General features: G+C 37.3%; 3 protein-coding genes across 3 annotated transcripts; 2 read left to right on the top strand and 1 right to left on the bottom strand.

Moving 5' to 3' along the window:
* Nucleotides 1-3,215: 3,215 nt before the first annotated feature.
* LOC147475676 (uncharacterized) lies at nt 3,216-5,980 on the top strand. Its single transcript, XM_086585495.1, has 3 exons — nt 3,216-3,833; nt 4,119-5,578; nt 5,758-5,980. The coding sequence occupies exons 1-3, from the start codon at nt 3,216-3,218 to the stop codon at nt 5,978-5,980; spliced, it is 2,301 nt and encodes a 766-aa protein (XP_086441621.1).
* A 472-nt stretch (nt 5,981-6,452) lies between these two features.
* On the top strand, nt 6,453-11,038 carry LOC147475675 (uncharacterized). Its single transcript, XM_086585494.1, has 3 exons — nt 6,453-6,509; nt 6,620-7,218; nt 11,017-11,038. Exons 1-3 carry the CDS (start codon nt 6,453-6,455, stop codon nt 11,036-11,038), a joined length of 678 nt encoding a protein of 225 aa, XP_086441620.1.
* A 1,669-nt stretch (nt 11,039-12,707) lies between these two features.
* Nucleotides 12,708-14,590, bottom strand: LOC147475674 (chalcone isomerase-like protein 1). The gene is made up of 4 exons (XM_086584926.1): nt 13,790-14,590; nt 13,326-13,569; nt 13,107-13,198; nt 12,708-13,007 (listed from the first exon to the last, which is right to left on the bottom strand). Exons 1-4 carry the CDS (start codon nt 13,935-13,937, stop codon nt 12,874-12,876), a joined length of 618 nt encoding a protein of 205 aa, XP_086441052.1. The 5' UTR covers nt 13,938-14,590; the 3' UTR covers nt 12,708-12,873.
* Nucleotides 14,591-15,929: the final 1,339 nt, after the last annotated feature.

Here is a 15,929-nt window from a genome sequence, read left to right as displayed (position 1 = left end):
GAGGGGCACCGTGTAGAGTGTCCATCATAATTCATAACTAGATAATGAATATATTTATAGGGGTTGCATAATATAATCATCATTTTACTAATAAGGGAAAATATGGAAACTGTTTTTTAGTGATGACATATGATACTAAAGGGCTACAGAACATTAAAAAACAGATGGTGATCTAACAGACTGACATGGGAAAAAAACATCCCAAAGAAAAGCAAGCTTTAATCTCATAAATGAGAAATCTTTATCAGCTGGGCTTTGAGTGCACAACAAAGAATAAACCCCTTCCAGTACACTTTTATCATCTGCACTCTATAGAACCTTCATCCAAATTTTTGGACATTACCACCAAAATGCATGGAACATTTTATTTTCATTTCATTTTTCGTCTCTCCATTTATTAGTTTTGAGTAGGCAGCTCATCCTCGTATAGTAATTTTCCTAGTCACAAAATTAATTTGAATCTGTAAATCTTATATTTACTATAGATAGTAATAATCTATCTTCCACAAGGTTAAACATTTCCATACACAGACTAATATTCTCCAAAGAGGTTCAAAGGCATAAAGAGCTGATACAATGATTGCGTACTGCAAATCAGGCACACACTTTTTTGCTTTTTTGATAAGTGTGTTAGTACCAACATAAAATCTTCTTACTAAATGAAAGATTACGGAAGCACTTGATGCACTAGTTCCATCAGCTGTGCTCCTGCTTTAGAAATAATGCATCTCTCAGGCATGAAAAGAAGTTCAGGAGGCTGCTCAGGAAAATCTTCTGCAACTCCATGAGCATTTGAGCTATTGTTTTTCCTTGTATACTCCTAAGACAAGAGCCATTACTTAAGTGAGTATAATTTTCCAATTGATTCGTTAAAAAAGGCCTATCTATCCGATGTACTCACTGGAGGAATTGAAGAATCACATTGTAGAATTAGATTCCTAGCCTTTGCCATTAGTTCTTTCTTCTTCCTCGAAGCAAAATAAACTTCAATATTTTGAGCATAGTCACTTAACCGTCTATCCTTGTCATCAGTTCCGGAAATAAACTCCATTTCCTATGATGCAGTCTCAAATTCAGATGTAACTTCTATTATCTTCTGAAACTTTGGAAGTTTTGAAGCATCATCTGGAATGGCCTGAAAAAAAAGCATTGGTGGAGACATCATTCTCAACTCTCAAGTAACCAAACCTTTAGAGAAGCTACGTCATAAGAAATTGAGATAAGAATCTGATTGGAACATCGGAAAATTATGTCTGTGCTGCTAAAAATTATGACAGTAGTTCAGGAACACTAGAAGAAAACAATTTCTTTTACAAATAACCCATTAAAGTAAAACAGGAATAGGCATTAAAATATTCATGGCAACACGGATTTGGTTAAGGATAGGATACAAACCTTAGAAAGGAAGTTAGAAATAATTAACTCAGATCTGTGGCCATGACAATCGTCCAAAACACCTCATCCATCGGCCGTTTCTTAGGCATACAAAGTTGTAAATGAACTTAATAACTTGAATGATCCGTGAATAAATACAAGGGATTTCAACCTGCAAATGTATAGTAGCATACAACACTGATAAACTACATAAGAGAACTATACACTTCAGAATGAATAATAAGAAAAAGAAAAGCTAACAATTACAATTTAGATGTTAGCAACTTATATTTAACACCCTTTTTCTTCTTTTTTATATGAGTACACTGAGATCTAACCAAACACAATCCAAAACAGTATAAACCTTTAAGGATCAAACGTTATACTTTTTATGATATTTGTATGCAGACAAAAACCTAATAAGAGAGAAGACATATAGCCCACTACTATAAACAAATCATGATCTCGTGATTCCCAAAAACTATGTCTAAAAGGTGAATTTTGCGCACATATTGTTTTCATTTATGCACTCTAACACAAACTTAATTAGGAGTAGTGCTCATGACCAAAGATTTGAAAATATACAAAGGAACCATGTCCACGAGGTGAGTGCAGCCTTAATAAGGCTTAATATAATTTTTCATCAGTTTGTTCCCTTATTTCCCCCTCTTTTCTTTTCCTATCTTTAGAGTGGAGAAATGAGTGCGAGCCAGTCACTAATTATTAGTAAATGAAATCTTAGTATGGCAAGCAAATTGGAACCCCTGTCTCCAAGATAAGATCATTCTAAGTAAGCAGCATTTTCTTCCGTGAACTTGAACTATATCATCGAGTTAAGACTATCACATTAGTTAAGACTCGAGAGTAGTATATTTTACCTTGAAGTCGAATGACAACACCGAATAAAGAACTGCTTCATCCATTCCCTCAATATCATCTTCTACAAAATCAAAGTGATATCCATTACTAACTGTGAAGGAAAAAGAAAATGAAATAAGGGTTACCTGGTTCTTAATTACTTTAATCTACAAATCTTTAAACTTTTCGTGAAAGCGGAAAAAGATTTACTTTTTTTGGATGGAGATTTCAGTAAGGTGGAAAATGGGTTTAAATAGATATGGTCGATTAGAAACAGAAAGGGTGGAAAATGGGTTTTACTTTAGCCGCCCATGTTCTCTTTGATACTGGTGAGAGAGTGATAAAAACTTGGGCGACGAGAATGAAAACACAATCTATTTTATTTTTTCAATTTTTTTGTTCGATAATGAGTGCGAGATAACGAAATAAAGTCGCAGGTCCTTTTTATTCGTTTTAGATTCATTTATTCATATATTATAACCAATTAAAAATATACATTTTGCCCCGCCCAATTTCCTTCCAAAAGAAGTGAACTTGTAGGCGTGGGAAACCTACGACCATTCTTGGAAACGAGATTTGGCTGCAGATGCTGACAAGCCATGGCCAAAAACCATATTTTGCCTCAACCGAAGATGGCTGCCGCAAAAGGGTCTTTTAGCCTCAACAATTGGTGGTCGTGACAAAAGACTCGCCACAAGAAGCCCTTTTTTTGGTAGTGGATGTCACAATGCAAAGTTGTGAGGATAACACTATGTAAGTCAAGTGCTTAAATTCTCACTCTTATGTTAGGTTTCAACATACCGTAAAACGTGATATATCATAGGTCTATTTTTGCAGTGATCATGATATGACTGGATTTGATGAAAGTGAAGAAGAAATTATTAATCATCATAGAGGTCATGTGCTTCCTATTCCAAATCGCCGCCACTTTCTGGGAAAGATGAATGTTCTCTGTCCATTTTGTTCGTCCCTTCATTGGAAAGATGAACAGTTATCAAAATCAAGGCACAACCGACCTTTATTTAGAACTTGTTGTTTACAAGGAAAAGTTAAGCTACCGCTTCTTTCTCCACTGCCTCCGGCACTTAAATCTTTATTCGAAGGATCTAATAAATGTGCAAGATTATTCTCGTGAGCAGATTCGGCAATACAATGTGTGTAATGCCTTTACCAGTCTTGGTTGTAAATTTAATGATCATGTGTTACATGGACGTGGTCCTACCTCATTTACTGTTCATGGGGAGTTACGGCACCAAATCGGTTCATTGTTGCCTGATCTGGGGATGGAACCTAAGTTTTCACAACTTTATATTTATGATCCCCTAGCTGCTTTGGTTCACCGCCACAATCGCAACGCGAATTTGTCAAGGGAAGTGTTGAAAACTGTACAAGAAACTCTTCTGCAGACCCACAAGTTTTGTGATATCTATAAGCAAGCATTTAAGGTTTTAACTGAAAATGCTTCTGAGAATAACAATGTTCCGGTCCATCTACACTATGATCCGCGTTCGGATAGACGAAGGTACAATCTTCCGACAACTGATGAGATCACAGTGATATTGCCTGGAGATGGGAGTAAGGTTGATGCCATGCGTGATATTGTACTTCGCTTGAGAGGAGGGCATAAGTTGGAACGGATAAGCGAATGTCATCCCGCTTATTTGCCTTTGCATTATGTTCTTTTGTTTCCTTACGGGGATTTGGGTTGGTCACCTGATTTGAAGTTGTGGGAAGTCAAGAGAAATGCTCCAAGCAATGCAAGACTCACCCAATTATTGTATTACGCCTACCGTTTGTTTGAATGACCCACGAAGTACTCATCTATCTTGCTGGGGTGTAAATTGTTGCATGAATTTTTGGTTGATGCTTGGGCTGCATATGAACAGAACCGGCTGCGATACATTAGACTAAATCAAGACACCATCCGTTCGGATGTGTACAAGTGCTTGACAGATGTTGCACTTGAGGGATTAAGTCCTGATCAAATTGGCCAACGGTTCATTTTGCCTTCCTCGCATGTTGGAAGTCCAAGGCACATGTATGAGATTTTTCAGGATTCAATGGCTATCACCCGGCACTATAAGCACCCAGATATTTTTCTTACGGTGATTGCAAACCCTAATTGGCAGGAAATTAAAGATGCGCTCAAGGAACACCAAACTTCGACACTTCGGCCTGAAATAGTTGCACGGGTATTCGAGCTGAAACGAAAAGCAATTATGAAAGAAATTTTGAAGAATGATATCTTCGGTCGGGTGGTTGCATATGTCTATACCATTGAATTTCAAAAGCACGGTCTTCCACACATGCATTGCCTTTTATTTCTTGCGCATGATGACAAGATCCGAAACAGTGAGCAAGTTGATAAATTTGTATGTGCTGAATTCCCAGACCCCGACACCCACCCTGCATTGTTTGAAACAGTGAAGAAGTGCAAGGTTCATGGCCCCTGTGGTGATCGAGATCCGAGTGCTTCATGTATGGAAAATGGTCTATGCACTAAAAACTATCCAAAAGAGTTTGTGGAGGAAACAATTATGGATAAAAAAGGGTACTCCATTTACCGAAGGCGCGACACTGACAAGAAATATTTTGTGAAGAGGAAGAATAAAATGGTTAAAGTTGATAATGGAGATGTTGTTCCCTACAATGCATATCTGTCTGAAATGTTTGATTGCCATATCAATGTTGAAGTTTGTGCATCGTGTCAAGCTGTTAAATATATTAACAAGTACATCTACAAAGGCTATGACAAAACAACAGTGGTGGCGGCAGGAACAAATGATGAGATTCAGCAATATATCGATGCAAGGTACATCAGACCAACAGAAGCTGCATGTCATCTATTTCAGAATCCAATGCATAAAGAGTTTCCAAGTGTCCAACGATTGGCGCTTCATTTGGAAGGTATGCATAGGGTTGTTTTCAATAGCAAAGTGCCCATGGATGCAATTCTTGCCCGAGCCAGAGACCAAACTTCAACACTGACAGCTTTCTTTAAACGTTGTGCTGAAGATCCAGATGCACGTGCATATACCTATCAAGAGTTTCCACGACACTATATTTTCCACAAAGACTCTCAAGAGTGGACTCCTAGGACTCAGGGACCTTCTATTGGTAGGATGTATTTTGCAAGCCCCAATGCCGGGGAGTGGTTTTATCTACGCTTGCTACTTACTATTGTAAAAGGGCCTACCTCCTTTGCATATCTTTATGAAGTCGGTGATACCGTGTATAACACATACAAAGAAGCATGTATTGCCCGTGGGCTGTTGGAAGCTGATGATGAGTGGATACAATGCCTAGAAGAGGCGGCGATAATGAAAACTGGATATCAACTGCGGAGGTTGTTTTGTGTAATTCTTTTAGAGTGTCATCCGTTACGACCAGATCTACTTTGGAGCAAATTTGCATCGAATATATGTGATGATCTTGGACACCGGCTTCAACAAAGCCACGACATCCCGATCCAATGATGAGCAAATAACGATTACGGCTTATATCCGGTGGAACAAATCCTTTTAGAATCTGGGAAGACATTGGAAGATTTCCCGCCCATGCCAAAGCAAAGGAGGATTGGAGCAAAATTGTTGGCAATAGGCTCATTTGGGAGCAACGCCAACTTCAACATGAAGGCATAGGAGAAGAGGCTGCAGTTGATGTGAGTCGTCTTAATGCCGAACAACTTCATGCTTATACTGCTGTGACTGATTCAGTATATGGTGACAAGGGCAAACTTTTCTTTTGAATGGAGCGGCCGGGTACAGGGGAAAACTTTTTGTATAATACAATTGCAAAGGCCTGCGCGCAAGATGGGTCTTATTGTCATCATGGTGGCATCATCGGGGAATTGCATCTACGTTATTGTGCGGTGGACGACCTTAGCTCATTCTACATTTAAAATTCCAATTGATGTGATGGATACCACTTTTTTTCGGCTTCACTAAACATTCGACCTTGTCGACCTATTTAAAGAAACAAAACTAATTGTTTGGGACGAGGTGCCCATGCAACATAGATCTTGTGTTGAGGCTATGGATAGAACACTTCAAGATATTTGTGGAAACAAGAAGATATTTGGTGGTATCACTACGGTTCTTGGTGGTGATTTTTGACAAACACCCACTGTTATACCGTTAGGCCGAGAGAGCAATTTGTTGGTGCATCACTACTGGCTCTTTCCTTTGGAGTTATTTAGAAGTTTTGCACTTGGTACGAACATGCGGCTTGAAATGGCAGAGTCCGAGAATGTCGAATTTGCCCGATTTTTGTTGGAGGTGTGCTACTAATGCCTTCTAATTAGAATTTTTTTTTTCTCCATTAGTTCCATATATAAAACGAACTATTTTAGAAACTAATGAATTCATTTTTGCTTTGATTCATTTAGATTGGTTCAATCCCAAAGAATCGCATAAATTCTTTGAATGGAATATGCAAGTGTACCAATATCCAAGAACTCATCTTCTCTATCTATCCCCAATTGGATGTTATGGACACACCATCTCCAAATTTCTTAACTGATCGCACTATTCTTGCTGCCCGTAATTATGATGTGAGTGCAATTAATGAGGTTGCACTGAATTTGTTTCTTGGTGAAGCGCTTGAGTATTTGGTTGTAGATAAAATCATCGAAGATGATATTGATAATCCAAGTGGGGCTCACTATCCCACCGAGTTTCTAAACTCCCTCGACCCTTCTAGCTTACCACCTTTCAATCTCAAGTTAAAACCTGGATGCCCTATAATGTTGCTCAGGAACATAACACCTAAAGATGGCCTTTGCAATGGGACACGACTTATGGTGCTTCAATGTGCGAGTAAAGTCCTTCAAACCAAAATTTTGACTGGAGAGAAAGCTGGAAATCCGGTACTCATCCCAAGAATATCTCTGGCTCCCTCAAATGCAGAGTTGCCTTTCAAACTATCAAGACGACAATTCCCTGTTCGACTAGCTTATGCCATGACAATTAATAAGTCGCAAGGCCAGTCAGTGAAATATGTTGGCATTGATTTGAGGACACCGGTTTTCAGTCATGGGCAACTCTATGTGGCCATTGTAAAGTCCTGAATTATTATTAAGGGTATTTTTGTAAATTTCATATCAATTCTAGGGTCGTTTATGTAAATTGGTCGTCAGGGTTATATTTCAAACGTACGTAACTTACTAGAACTTAACTCCGACTCATAAGTCACGTTAGGTAAGCGACCATATGCGAAAATTTGACAGAATGCCGATTAGCGGTTTTCTTCGTGCGAAGCTGGCACGAGTTAACAGCCTACACGCATGAGTGGGTTATTGTTATAGCCTGCGGTGAGATAGAATATAGAAAATTAAACTTAGCGGGATGGGCCGGAAAAAATAATTACGACGCGACGTCAAACGAGTTGGCGGTTAGGAGTGCGAGGACCTTAAGCCTAATTGTAATATATTGGGCTTGGGCCTAAATATATCGGCCCAAATAGGAAAAAACGAAATCGCGAAATAAAAAAATCGCACCTACCTTCTTCTTCCCCAATTTTCGCCCCTTTCAAAAACCCTAGGAGAGAGAAATCAAAATTCTCTCAATTTCCACCGATCCAACCATAAATTCTTCGCCCTCAAACCTAGAAACACTAGAATGAAGTGAGAGAATTGAAATCTCTTGGAAATTCGAGCATCCCGAAGCCAAATCGTCGCTGCTTCCCGGGTGAGTGAATTCCTCTCCAATCAATTCAAACCCACGAATTCGAACAACCAATCACTAACAACAGTGAATTCAAGTGTGGAGACTCACAAAAATTTGGATTTTTGCCGTAACACAGCGGAAGGTGAGTTAGTTTAGCCTCAATCAAATAATTTGAACTCGATTTCGTTCTATTTGGTTGTATTGATGAAGGATGATGGAAATTGGGTGGTTGTTAGGTCGACGAAAAATTGTGGGGAGGAGACAAAGTGGAGCGATTTTGGTGGAGCAAAGAAGCTAGGAGCGATTTTAAACTGGCGACTTCGGTAAAATTGCTATATTCACGTTAATTTAAAGAAGTTATGTTAGTCTAAACTTGTTTAGGATTTGATTCAGTAATGCACGATTGATAAGGAACACGACAGTAATTGTAATTTGATTTGATATGAACCGAAGAGTGTGGAATGGGTTGTAGTGGAAATTTGGACTTGGATTGGGATCTTATTACAAATGGAAATTTGTGTGGGATGGGAGGAGAGTGAATACGAAGCATCTAAAGGGGTTAAGTTACTGAGAAAATATATGTAAGAACTGGAAATGGCTCAGAGTCGATCACTTTGGACAAAGCTTTTGTCGGTGTTCTCAGAACGGTTTGTGGTGGACTATAGCAGTCTAGAACAAAACTTTTGGTAACTAGAAGGGTAGTACGTTAATGATTACGTTAGTGGTTAATATAATCAACGAGTAATTATTTCTTTCGACTTATGTTGAAAGGAAATATTAATTGTCTTCTTCGGGTTCTAATAGATTTACGATTGGGCTTATATGATTTTATAGGAATTGGATTCGGTTAAGCGGGCTGGATTTAGTTAAGTGGGCTTGAGGAGAACGGAGCTTGCTAAGGTAGGAACCTACATACCAGTATATAGCCTGCTTATTTTCATGCATGATTTGAATTGTTTAAATAGGAAATAGATAGTTGAGTATCAACCATGAATGTATATATGATATTCATGTTTTGCACTGTATTTTCTCGCTATAAAATATATATATAGATAGCTTTCGTGTGAAATGGGTTTTTTGTAAAATCGGGGTAGCGAGGGATTGTTTTCTTTGTAAAAAGTGAAAAACTGGTTTTGGGAAAGGTTCACGTCTCTTGTCTCAGTAAGGAGACAGAGAGATGGATTTTGTATTGCGGGTAAGGATTACCCGGTTGTTTGTAACTAGGTGGAAGGTTCTGGATTGTTCCCGGGATGGTTGTGTTATTTACGATGATTCGCCGTTTGGGAATCATCGGTTGTTATTTACTATGACTGGCCCGTTTGGGAGTCATAGATTGTTCTACTTGATTTCGGGAAATCCAGGAACTCACACCTACATAATCAACAGTTTTAAAAGAAAAACTAAATATGTAACTAGAGTATTTGAAAATAATCGGGAATATGAGTATATATATAGATATTACTATGTTTATCACGAGGGGATTTAGAAAAGGAATTGTGAATTCCTATAAAGAAGGAAATGTTGTCGCATTTCCGGAGACGGCAGTTCGCTCTAGGATTCCAACTGTGGTGTACACCTTTCGAGGTGGTGGGTCACCTTTAAAGGGATGCATCACTGGATGTAGTCCGGGAATTCCTTTTCTACTTTTCTAGATAACCATGCTTATACGTGTCACGCTGTATGGTGATTAGCTTGAGTGGGGTTACATGCTACCTCGATGAGGTTTAGACGCAAGGAGTGAGAGTTTAGTCCACTCTTGGATGTGTGTCAGGATCCTGAGCAGTCTGCAGTCGTCGAACGGTTGACCACCGTAAGTTAGGGGACAGCCCGTATGGGGGTTAGGTCACCTGGGCCCACCGAGCCCTAAAAGCTTTGGGGATTTTGTGTGTACGAACACAACAACGGCATTTCAGCTCCCTGCCGGTAAAATCAGGAAAACAACGGTGCATGGTTCACACTGGGAAGTACTGAACCGAGATTGCCTGTGACTGGGGCTGAGTACCAGTCGTAACCTCACCATTCTAATAGGATGCAGCGGCCACAATAGTTGTATGATGATTGTGAAAACTATATTTTGAATATTAAAGAAGCATGCCGATATGATTTATGCTAGCTAATGATTTATTGTATAGTCACGATATTTGGATATTATTATAGAAACCCTGCATGTTTTAAATGTTTTGTATAAGTAGTCTAGTATTGGTTATGTGTGTTTCTACTGGGCATCGTTGTTGCTCATCCTACTTAACATTTCAGACGAGCCAGTTGCGGAGGAGGCTTTTCCTAACCCTAGCGATGAGGGTTATCGGGATTTGGGAGGATTCCCTTATGCTTGACGAGAGACAGAGTCAAGTTTATATTTTGGGGCTGTATAGAGATAAGCTAGGTTATTCTTTTGCTGTATATAATGAGCATAGCTCTTTTCTTTTGGTTGTATAGTAAGAGGCTAGTTCCTTTGGTTGTATATATAGTGAGCTAGGCCATTTTGATGTAATATTTGATGTATTTAAGTAGCAGTTACACTTACATAGTTGGTGGATGGGATTTGATGTTGTTTAGAAGGTTGGTTTATATATATATGGTTGGAAGAATGAATTATGAGATGTCCAGGGATTATGACAGGTTTATGACAGGTTTTTAGGGTTTACGAACGTCGATTAAACAAAGGAAACTCTGCCGAAATTTCGGTAGAATCGGGATAGGTGTCGGCCTCGAGATTCATTCCACGCCTCGGGATGTGTGTTGGGTCTCGGGGCGTGACAGCCATGTCCAGATGTACTTCTTCAAAAAGAATATCCGTTTTTCTTCCACCTAATGCAAGAAATTGTACTACAAATGTCGTATACTCAGAAGTTATTCTCTAAGGACATCGATACCAATGAGAAAAGGCAAGTGAGAAATTAAAGAATGCTACTTTTATTGGTTTAGAAAATAAAGAATATATTGTATCCATATATATGCTATGTAAGTTTTTATGATAGTTTTTTTTTGTTGATGATAGCGTGTATACTTAAAAATAAGAATAGAGATTATTTTATTTTGAGAACCCTCTCTTTTGTAAATAATATGCTAAATGTATCAAGTCTAAAAAAATCATGTGTATGTGGTTTGTTTGCAGGTACCAAGTTAAATTGCCATAATTTTTCAAATGACATGATTGTAGTCTTTTTGCTCCATGGCGATTTATCCATATGGTAGCGTAATGGTGTGAACAAAGATGCATAGAGGGAGAATGAGAGAAATGATGAACTTCGATAAGTGGCGGGAGTATTTATTTTATTTTATTTTTCCCTTCAAGTTACTAGAATTAGCCCCGGTGAAAAAATTATGCAAAGTCTTCTTTAATGTTTAATGAGTTGTCTTTTAGTTTTAGAAGTAATTTGTGTTATGTATAAATATGAAGTTATATATTTTGGTATGGTTGATCTATGAGAATTGTATTGTTTGATTTTCGTGTTATGACAGATTTAGGTTTTTGAAATGTTGAAAATACAAAGGAGACTCTCTTTGGATTTTTTATTTTAAAAAAAAAAATGATGATGCTCTTAATTGAAGACTCTCTCCTTTTATTTTCATCATTCTCATTCTGATATGTATTGAATTAATGAATGTATAAGGGTATGTGTAATGAGTTGGTTTATGAGAAATGAAATGCATAGAATTGCAATAATTAAACTCACTTGAGTATGCGTATGAAATGATTATGAAGTATAAAACTGTTGGAAATGGTTATATCATCGATCCAATACTACCATAGAGATGGTCTCTCTTAGGGTGTTGTTCAAAAGCAATGCGTCTAGAGTGACGACTGGCACGGGCATTCACTAGTGATGTTAATAATATGCAAATGAGTTTCACGCTAGATTCTCGCAACACTACAAACATTTGAAGCAATGTTTTCATACATGCATGGGTTAATGGATTCAGTTGCGCTTCACATAACCAGAGGTAAAAGCCTAATGTGAGGTTCACAATACTAGATTATTTGGTGGCACATGGACCAGTAGTGCAATTTGGAGGTTGTGGCTTCAAAACTTACTAGCGTCGCCCCTGGTCTCCTAGTGAGTTTTAGCTCGAGTAAGACCATCTCTATACTCTACACTTTATGATAGCCGGACTTCTAGAAACCCTTCCCCACTATGGAGTAGGCTATATTTTTTTTTTGTTAACAATTTAGAAGCACCTCCTTCAAGTCATGTAAATTTCAATCAATTCCCTATTTATAAAATAATTTATAAGAACCTCCCTCTTGTCATCACTTAAATTACAATCAACTCTCATTTTTTTTAAAATTTAGAAAAACCTCCCTCCCTGACATTATTGAAATTATATAATTAGTACATTTGAATTAGAATAAGAATCCAAAGAACAAGACTAGGGAATAGATTATTATGTTGGCGCATGGATTTGTTGTCAATAATGGAATGGTGGAGAATATACAATATTTGCCAATATCATTAGAACCCTACATGATTGCCTTCAACTTGCGTGAGTCGGGATTACACTCTGCTCTGCGCGTTTTTTCTAGAGCCAATTACGGTTCCGCTGTCACTTGTGATAATAGCCATTGGGCAAGGTAGACAATGACATCTCTGCTTAGGTTAGAGGCGTGGATGCGCGTGGTACTCTTGTGCGACATGGAAGCAATCTGGGTACTACTTACGATATTGAAAACCAGATCAAAAGTTAATGTTGGATGAACTGAATAGTTAATCGTGAATCATTATTTAATCGTGTGATAAGGAAGCTAATACTGGCTCATTTGTCAGCGACTAAATTCTCTTTCAGGCTATTCAACACACAAGCATAAATCTTAAATAAAAGTATATAACAGAATTTGTACTACTACAGTACTACTATCCAATCACAGCACTTTATAAATCTTTTAGGAGAAAACTTGTCCCAAACATTGCTAGCTAAGATTTATTGCTTATTTGGTTCTAGTCTTAGATAGCATAGGAAATAAAAATTGTACTTAGAATAGGGAAAGCAGGGACATTCCAAAATTTTCTTTAGCCTCCTTATCAACGGGATCATCGCCAAAGTACATGTGAAAGTATGCTCGGGAAAGCAGTTCATTCTCCACCGTGCTCACCACTTCATCTTTCACTGCACCAAGAACATACGAAGTTGATCATAATCAGTTCTACTGTATGAAAGAATAACTGTGAAACACAACGACAAGATAATGCATTACAATCGCCTTGCCTTTTGTTTGCAGAACGTATCCTGGGCTTTTGGTGACCTCAATCACAGATCCAGCACTTAGCTTAATGGCATCTGATGCTCCTCCCATAACCCTGCACCAAATCATTAGTATTGATAAAAATGGTAACAGTCTATCAATAACATACTTTTTTATTTATATGTAGTGTAATTATTGACCGAGTTAAGATTTTCATGGAAAGAGTGGCCTAGAAGATATACTTGTTTGTGAGCTCATCGTCTTTACGACCACCATTAAGCTTTTTGATAGATGTTCCAAGACAATCCTCATGATTCTTTTTGACCATATTCATAGTGAGGCTACCATAAACAATAACCATTCTAAGCGTCAATCCGACATCACCATCAACCACCACTTGATACATTTCCTTGGTTGGTTTTGCTGGTGCCTTCCCAATTTTAGTCCTCATAAGCTCCTTCAGTTTCTCATTGTCTGCATAGAGGCCTACACTCGCTCCAAAACCATTAAATTAGCTCACCTATATTCTAATGATCAAAAAATGAACAAAACGTAAGTAATAAGCTAGATATGCAATAAAAGTCGGTAAAACCTTTGGTGATGATAAAAAAAATGAGAGTTACTGATCTCATTTAAAAACAGGCTTACCAACCAAAAAAAAAAAAAATAAGCTAGATATAAAAAAAAATGAGTTCAGGTGTAATACCAAAGCCATAGACCTTAATACCAACGCCTAAAAGAGATTTTTTCCTTAAACCAACTGAATTCAATTGCTTTCCATCAGCAAGTTTGACAGGAAAGGAGACACCAGTCTTGGGTTCAACTTCAACAGCAATATTCTCAACTGAACCCATGTTCTTAAGGAGTAATGAGAAGAGTTAAAAAACAGATGTATTGAGGTACTGAGATTGTTTCATGTAGTTCAGAGGTTTATATAGATTTCATCACAGTCCCGTTCCTAGGCGCATTGTGACTAATTCTAACAAGTGGTAGGTCCCGCAATTGGTGGTCAAATTCTTTTTGATTGTGGAGATGATAGTGCGTTGGAGAAGCTAGTCAATCCCGCTTGGTCAATCCCGTTTACTAGGTATTTGTTGTTCCTTTTATTTTCAATGAGTAACACTCACAAGTTATGAACGAAGACGATGCTCGGAAAGAACTAGTTTATTTGCTAGTGGAGAAAGATACAGTATTCAAAATTACATATACGAGTAAACCATTGAAAACAATCAGTCGACCTCGAATTCTACACTCTTTTAAGTTAATCTCTTTTGATCGAGTCAACGACTTATGCTAATGTATGTGGGTTTTGTTAAAAAAAAAAACTTTTGCATTCTCCACGTCTTTCTAATATTTTATTGTTCTTGATTCTTATTGCTGCTCTCCAAAGTCCAAATAGCCATGGTTATTTGCCAGCCACTGGAATTTCAAATTGAACCTCCGGGAATCAATACTTGAGTTTTTTATAGATGAAACGTGGAAGTCTTGACGGAAATTTTTGTGACCCATGAACTTGTCCACCATTGATTATTTATTTAAAATCAAATCCACGGAAATTTTAGATCATATTTTATCTGACTTTAATAATGCATGTGATTATGATCTTTACTTGGTTTTAATTGTATTAGAGTCTTCACATAATTAAGTTATTAAAAAATGAAAGCATGACACTGAAGCTATTGAAAAACAACATACTCTAGAACCTCGATAGGTAATACCTCTGGGACTAGGCAAAATATATTAATTAAGTGGAGTTTTAATTAATCAGTAAATTAATAATTATTAATTTATCCAAATATTTAAGATTTTTTTTAATTTATTCTAGAAACAAATATCTATGGTACAGAGTAAAAGATTATATATAATAAATTATCTTCATTATTGATAATTGCTTTTGTCATTGTAATAAGATTCGATCCTAGCCAATGAACCCTTAGATGCAGTGCCGGCTCGTCCATAAGGCGATTGCCTAAGGCCTCAAGTGAAAAAAGGCCTCAAATTTCCACAAAAATCGTACTATGCAACATAAAATTCCTACTAAATAGCCAATAAATCTTACTAAAAGATTTTTGGATACTACAAAACATAATACATATCCCATAAAAGTCTCATAATAAAAGGTAATAACTCTCCTTCTCTTATGTTAAAAAGAATTTCCGAAAATATCTCAAATTTCAAATGGTTAAATTTTCAAATTTCCATCTCTATACTATATCTCCACAAATGATAAGTCTAACCAGACCTATGAGAAACAAATTAATCAAAATAAGCATAAATTTCAATCCTATTAGGCAAAGAAAACTTGCTATGTAGTGTAGAATTGCAAACAAAAAAAAAAAAATGGAGTAACTTACTTAAAATTTGGTTTGGAAAAAGGCCTCAAGTTCTAAGTTTCGCTTAAGGCCACACCGAAGCTAGGGCCGGCCCTGCTTAGATGGTGGAGGCATTCAAGAGTTGGGTACGATAATCGACGAGTTAAAGTACCGTAATGGAATGGATGTCAATTACATCTTGAACTATCCTGGTGAAAATGATCCAACTTCACAAAATTAAATGAAGAACATATATAAGATTATCGTTGGAAATCGTCAAGAGGACGAAATTGAATATGATAGTTGTACTATAGCCAATTTCACGTAAAGAAGCACTGAAGGCAACAATGATATTAAATAATTTTCTCTTTCAGTATAAAAACACCACACTAAAACTTCTTAGCGCTTCACGAAATATTAGATACTAGTGAATGCCCGTGCCAATCGGCACTCTAGACACATTACTTTTGAACAACACCCCAAGAGACCATTTCTATGGTAGCATTGGATCGATGATATAACCATTTCCAACAG

This window comes from Coptis chinensis, chromosome 9 (assembly GCF_015680905.1).
Source record: "Coptis chinensis isolate HL-2020 chromosome 9, ASM1568090v1, whole genome shotgun sequence".
Classification (NCBI taxonomy): Eukaryota; Viridiplantae; Streptophyta; class Magnoliopsida; order Ranunculales; family Ranunculaceae; genus Coptis; species Coptis chinensis.
Note: the sequence above shows the minus strand (reverse complement) of the source record. Positions and strands in the feature narration are given on the sequence as shown.

Bases quoted from the DNA above. Each gene is read 5' to 3' on its own strand.
- LOC147475676 (XM_086585495.1), top strand. From the start codon at position 3,216: ATGAACAGTTATCAAAATCAAGGCACAACCGACCTTTATTTAGAACTT. The intron at 3,834-4,118 runs GTACTTCGCTTG...GCATATGAACAG, and splicing joins TTGATGCCATGCGTGATATT to AACCGGCTGCGATACATTAG. The intron at 5,579-5,757 runs GTTGTTTTGTGT...AAATCCTTTTAG, and splicing joins ACTGGATATCAACTGCGGAG to AATCTGGGAAGACATTGGAA.
- LOC147475675 (XM_086585494.1), top strand. From the start codon at position 6,453: ATGCGGCTTGAAATGGCAGAGTCCGAGAATGTCGAATTTGCCCGATTT. The intron at 6,510-6,619 runs GTGTGCTACTAA...TGATTCATTTAG, and splicing joins TTGCCCGATTTTTGTTGGAG to ATTGGTTCAATCCCAAAGAA. The intron at 7,219-11,016 runs GTCAGTGAAATA...GTTTGTTTGCAG, and splicing joins ATTAATAAGTCGCAAGGCCA to GTACCAAGTTAAATTGCCAT.
- LOC147475674 (XM_086584926.1), bottom strand. From the start codon at position 13,937: ATGGGTTCAGTTGAGAATATTGCTGTTGAAGTTGAACCCAAGACTGGT. The intron at 13,199-13,325 runs GTATATCTTCTA...GATTTGGTGCAG, and splicing joins GACGATGAGCTCACAAACAA to GGTTATGGGAGGAGCATCAG. The intron at 13,008-13,106 runs GCAAGGCGATTG...TTCTTGGTGCAG, and splicing joins ATACGTTCTGCAAACAAAAG to TGAAAGATGAAGTGGTGAGC.